We start from the raw sequence: 6,178 nt of genomic DNA, 5'->3' as shown, positions 1-6,178 counted from the left end.
ACAACCAAGGAGAATCTGAGTTGCATCTATATTTAGATGCTTACATTAACTACATCTCTAATTGGATGCTTATACCATGCCTGAAGAACGCTGGACTCACATATCAAAACCAGTACTATCTATAAGTGTGTTTTCGAGTGCATGCACCAGATGCTGAGGTCCCTAAGAAACCAAAGTTATGTTGCCTTCTCACGTAAAGCTCAAAATATGTCAGATATGTAGGCATTGAGTGAGCAACTGGACCACTTTATCTTGAGGACAATAAGAGCTTAACTTTTGTTTCTCAAGGGTTGCATTAACAGCAATTGTTACATTGAGTTATAAGGCAAATATGTATTTTTGAAACAAGCAGCAGCTATGCAAACTTTTCAAGAGCACTCCACCTGATTTCATGTACAATCTAGCAATTCACTGCCTGATATCAAAAAATGTGAAGAGAGTATAGCCTTCTCCAACCAACCTGCCAAGTTTCACTCTCCACATCATAAACATGGCGTGAAGGAGGATGAATGTGTACCAGCAGCCTTTTTTTAATATCCTCTCTCTCTGCTTCGTTTTTGGAGGTGCATGGTGTGCGAGACACGGGATATTCAAAGAAGCCCGTTGATGTGCATCCACAGTCATCTTCCTTTACTCCATGTGTATGGAGTGGTGAGAACTGAAGCTTGGTAGGTTGGTTGGTGGGGGTGATGAAGGCTGTCCTAGCAATGGTAAAAAGACTTTGGGTCAAGTATCCAGTTTGGCCCGATGCACAAGGAGGAAGTGTGTGTCCACTTTTGTCTAAGTGCCAACATGCCACCACTAGCTTGGAACACTCAATATTAGGCTACACAAAACCTACAATCTCTCTTAATCAGAAGCCACGAAGTACCCAAAAATGAAGTGCCAGCGCTGTTTAGTGCCAGTTTTTCTGTGCTAAAGGCATGTTGGCAGCCTTAAACCAGTAATCAATAATTTAGTCTAATGCACAGTTGTTATGATTTCTCACATAAGAAAACTAGGTTGACTTTATTGCAGTCGATACTTAAAGATAAGGAAAATTATCCTTAAACTCTAATTGCCCATTAGAGGGCGAATCACCTCTGTGATGCAGCTGATACACCAGTGTGCTCTGATCAGTTAGCTCCTCTCAAGCAAGAAGACCCCTTCAAGCTTCCGGGTCATATGATCTATTTGTATACCCACCTGTAGGCATAAACCTCTATAACAAAGAAAGATCACCAGCAGGAGTGGACCTAGTTATCAAATTTGCCCAAAACTCATTCGTTTCAGCAATGACCTTCAAGGCATAATCCTGATGCAAGTGTGACAGAAGTAAGAGTTAGTAAAATCTGAATAAAACCAAGCTATTCTGCAAAAAGACCAGCACAGCTTTAGGGCGGGTTACTGTCCTGCTACTCCAATTTGCATTCCATGCATGCAGACCCCGTGTTCCCCTCACGCAGCTGTCTGGACACACAATGACCAGCATGGATTTTGTGTCCATACTTCTAAGAGATCTGCAGGACTAGAAACATGTTACAAACACCACTCTCACCTCATGGCCATAGAGTCCCATGTACAAGCTCACGCTTCAACAAGAAGGGACTCTGCATCTCTTGCCACCGGAAAGCCCATCAGTGTAGTTTGAAATATGGGTGGATGATCACGCATATTAATCAACTTGTAGCACTCATCAATGCCTAAGACACCATTATAAAACTAAAACAAAGGCTTACATTTAACCACAATCCCCGATCTGAGTTCAGTCAACCCTAACCCAACAATCTATAGAGATGAACACTTCCCCTGCCCTCCACCACCCTCCTCCACACTTGAAAAGCATATACTGTACGTGAATCCAAGGTTCTAAACCCTACCAGTCTTCCACAGCATGTTGTCTAAGACATTGAGCCAATTGCCTGAAGTGTAGGGGTTGGAATCCCCACAATTACTTCGAATTTGAACATCGAAACTAAATGTGCTCTGCATGAGTTAGAGAAACCCCAACCCGACAATCTATGCACGATGAACATCTCCCTCGCCCTCCACCACCCCCCCTCCACACTTAGAAAGCATATGCTGTGCGTGAATTGGAATCACCCTAATCCAAGTTTTAAACAACACTCTCCCCTTCCACCCTTCCAAAGCAAAATTGCACATAAACACCAGTACCACATAACATGCCCTCACCTTGCCTGCTGCTTTGTTACCAAGCCCAAACTTGTTAGCAGGTTTACCATCCGGAATTTTGTAGTCTCTAAACCAATCTCGGATAGCGGTTAGGGTACCCTGAGACAAAACAAATCAAGGAAGCTCTCCATTTGTAACTGTATACAGTAAATAGTCCTGCATGGATTCCAATGTAAATTAAATTAAAAACAAGAACTCTCAAAGAAGCATTCGAAGCGGAACCATAATTGATACCGGAAAATGCTCTTCAACATCATTGGCATCGTTAACAAGGGAGGCTTTGGGATCATCAGCAGAGATTGCTATAATCTTCCAGTCCAGCTCTCCTTCATCAATCATGGCCAAGACAGCAAGCGGCTTCACCTTGAGAATCTCACCAGTCTCCGCCCTTCTTTCACCAATTTCGACCACATCCACTGTCCTCAAGAAGAAGAACTCTTACATACAAACACACAAGTATATGCAGAGATTTGTTTATATTGAGCAGGTTTCTGGATTTTTTTCAAAAGAGTATCAAGTGGTGCATTCACTATACCTGGATCATTGTCTCCAAATGAGTTTTCAACTTCTGCATTTGAATGGGAAGGGTCCTCCCAGGTCTGTGGGAGGAGTCCATAATTCCAATTGATATTATACCTATCCAGAGGAATGGCTTAAATCCATGACAATGGCATGTATATAAACAGTCGGCTAACGTGATTATTAAAGAGCAATCAAATCAATTGACAGTATAAACTAGAGAGAGAGGAAACGCAGAATAAACTTACGGGTAGAACCGCAGTTTCCCCTTCTTTGTGTCCTGCTTGATCGGAGTGTAAGGCTCTTCTGTGGACACTTCCATTTTGGCACTGCTTTCTTTTGGTATTTCGACCACAAAGTTGAGCAGACCATCACCAGCATGCAATGGGATATCATGCCATGGCGATACCTGTACAGCACAAACCCTACGTTGAATCTAAAAGGAAGATTTCAAAACCCTTGCTCTGATCTAAATAAAACCCTCACTCTAATCTGACTTATCTGTCATCTGACTCTGCAAAAACCCTAGCTCTAACCTGAACACCCTACCCGAATTTTACCATCCACACTCCAGCCCTAATTGAACTCTGCAGAAAAATTACAGGCAAAAGCCTCCACTAGAAAACTATCCAAAAACCTAACACTAGTTTGACCCTGCGAAAAACAAAATGGAAGAGTAACTTCATCATCCTTTGATAATCTGGATCATGAGATGAGACTTCTTCCACCTTAACAAGAGAAAAAGAACAATTTTCACCGTGTAAGAGAAAGATCATAGCACAAGACACAGACCTTCTTCCCTGCAGTGTCGAAGAAGAAGACACGGTACTCTAGGGTTTCGACCTTGCCTTCCTCTTTCACAGCATACTTGGAAGGCTGAAGTGTACTCAACTGGCAGCGAGGAGAGGCGAGGCAGCTGCTACGGTGCAAGATGAGAGGGAAACAGGCCTGTGCACGGTGAGGGGATCCTGCTGCTGCGAGCTTACGGTTGAAGAGAGGGAAGGGCTGAGAAGGAGGGTGTAACAGAGCTCGCATCGCCATAGTCATGTCCTGTGTGGCAAAAAAAAAAATGAGAAGTGGCCCAAATTACTCAAATTACTCACAACAATGCACAATATTTTGAAGAGGCTCAAATTACTCACAACAAAGCACAATATTTTGAAGGTTTTTCTCAAGAATTTACAGATTTTGAACAAAATGTAACTACAAAACTTTAAATTTTGTAGAGTTTGTAACTACAATGCTATAAATTTTGTAGATTTTTTTTTAAATTAAGAAATATGAAAAGGCCCAAATGATGTGGAGTGTTCACAAAAATTTCTCACAACAAAGCACAATACTTTGAAGGTTTTTCTCAAGAATTTACAGAATTTGAACTAACTGTAACTACAAACTTAAAATTTTATAGAGTTTGTAACTACAATACTTTAAATTTTGCAGAGTTTTTTAAAATTAAGAAGTATTGCAGGTTCAACGTGTATTATTTGCTGATTTTTGGCCTACCTATAGAACGGCCTTGGCGATGACTTTGGCTCTAGAGGCATTTTTCGTTAACTCCAAAATATAGGAGAGCTGAAATATCAAAAGAAATTATAATTAGTGTGGCAATGTACTTATTACAACAACAAAGATGCGCATTTTAGTGGTCCTTGGATTCCTCCTAGGGTTAGGTTTAGGTGCCTCATTTTAGGTTCTTGATTGGCTTTGGTTCCTCTCTAGGTAGGAGAGCTTAAATATCAAAAGAAATTATAATTAGTGTGGCAATGTACTTATTACAGCAACAAAGATGCGCATTTTAGTGGTCCTTGGATTCCTCCTAGGGTTAGGTTTAGGTGCCTCATTTTAGGTTCTTGATTGGCTTTGGTTCCTCTCTCTAGGTAGGTTCCCACCCCACCCTTTTGCCTTTTTTGGTGCCTTTGTGGGTTTTGCATTAACCATAGGCTCACTTGGTGTTGGTGCCTTTCTGGATTTTGTACTTTGATCTTGGATACTCTTGAGTGCATGGCTCCTTCGCATTTAGTTGATGTGAAATCATGGGGATGGCATGCCATGTAATTCCTAGCCATGGCCGACAACTCGATAATGGGTTTGCAATATGGCGATGGCTCATGCTATGAGTGATTAATTAAAATAAAGTAAGGAAAATATACTGGCTCAAGGACACGCTCAAGATAAAAATAGGAAAAGTCTTCTTTTTTTTCCATGTAGAATTTGAGAACTTAAGTTTGTATTTGATTATTCTGAATAGTGTGATTGGCCATTAGAGAGAGAGCGAGAGAGAGCGAGAGAACTACTATTATTAAAAAATATTCATTTATAAATTGCTTATTCTTGATTAAATGTGTTTAATAGCAAGTTATTGTTATAATACAAATAATTGTTGCCTCTTTAAAGATGACGTAATCTAGGTTTTTAAATTTAAATTAACACGCCAGTGTTTGCCTTTTTAGTTAGTTGACTATATACTCTTGAAACAAAATGCTTAAGTATATGATGTTTTGCTTGAATTTATTGTGAGATTGTTGAAGGTGATACCTCCTATGCAAGTGACAAAGCTTGATAAGCATTCTATTTCACCATTCTTGAAGTACCTTAGTCGCATGGCTTATGGTTATTTTTGTAAAAAACAAGCCCAAATTTGTAAGGACTTGATCTTGGTTTTCAAAGTGTGGAAAACCATGGCCTTCAAATTTATCTTGTTTGAAAGAGTTTTCCATGATTTTGGATAGGTCTTACCACTTATCTTATCAACTTAAGGGCAATGACTAAACCCTTACAATGAAGGTTAAAGAGTGCTAATAACCCCCTTCACTATACAAATGCATGTGGGTTGAAATAAACTCTAAGAATATCAAGTTCTTTGCATAATAATGAGAATTAGATTTTGCTCTAGACTTCTTAAATTTCTTCGTTGGCTTAATGTTCTTTACATTTGATGACTCATAGGAAGAGAGCATCTTTGACCACCACTAATAAACACAAAATTTGAGATTAATGGCAAGCTTAGTCACCAATTAGTGAGTATCTCATTGTTTTGGAAGACTAAAAATAAAGCTCCCCTTGGAGCATTGTTTTGAAGGCATTCCACAAATCTACTTCAAAAACTCTTTAAGGGACAATTAGAGCACTATATCTAGCAGACATTCAAGCCCTTAAACACTTCATTAGGCATAATAATCAAGGTTTAATCTCAAATTTACCAGAATAGCTTTTTGTTGAGTACACAGCCCTAGATGAGGTAGAAGGTGATGTTTACTTCAAAATCTAAGGCTATAGGTCGAAAAAAATCCCAAGAGCTTTGAGGATTTGCTTCAATTTGATGTGTGGACTTAAATTTTGGGGAAACCCCCAAATTTATGCTACTATGTTGCTACTACTATCGGCTATGTTACGTGTTGCTTAGGAGCATTAAGGCAATGGAAGGGGCTATGCCATCGCCTCAATGCTGCATTGTGATATCATTTAGGAGCATTGAGGCAATGGACAA

At 39.8% G+C, this 6,178-nt stretch overlaps 1 protein-coding gene across 1 annotated transcript; it reads right to left on the bottom strand.

The window, feature by feature from the left end:
• Positions 1-894: 894 nt before the first annotated feature.
• PPA6 (pyrophosphorylase 6) lies at positions 895-3,826 on the bottom strand. Its single transcript, XM_086825194.1, has 6 exons — positions 3,484-3,826; positions 2,940-3,100; positions 2,708-2,808; positions 2,407-2,588; positions 2,173-2,271; positions 895-1,294 (listed from the first exon to the last, which is right to left on the bottom strand). The coding sequence occupies exons 1-6, from the start codon at positions 3,736-3,738 to the stop codon at positions 1,202-1,204; spliced, it is 891 nt and encodes a 296-aa protein (XP_086681320.1). The 5' UTR covers positions 3,739-3,826; the 3' UTR covers positions 895-1,201.
• Positions 3,827-6,178: the final 2,352 nt, after the last annotated feature.

Source organism: Cibotium barometz, chromosome 31 (assembly GCF_041138505.1).
Source record: "Cibotium barometz isolate CiBa-2024 chromosome 31, ASM4113850v1, whole genome shotgun sequence".
In the NCBI taxonomy this organism is placed as follows: Eukaryota; Viridiplantae; Streptophyta; class Polypodiopsida; order Cyatheales; family Cibotiaceae; genus Cibotium; species Cibotium barometz.
Note: the sequence above shows the minus strand (reverse complement) of the source record. Positions and strands in the feature narration are given on the sequence as shown.

Excerpts from the sequence above, each read along its gene's own strand:
- PPA6 (XM_086825194.1), bottom strand. The coding sequence starts at position 3,738 with ATGACTATGGCGATGCGAGCTCTGTTACACCCTCCTTCTCAGCCCTTC. Across the intron at positions 2,589-2,707 it reads ATTTGGAGACAATGATCCAG|TGGATGTGGTCGAAATTGGT; the intron begins GTATAGTGAATG and ends TCTTGAGGACAG. Across the intron at positions 1,295-2,172 it reads GTAACAAAGCAGCAGGCAAG|GATTATGCCTTGAAGGTCAT; the intron begins GTGAGGGCATGT and ends CACTTGCATCAG.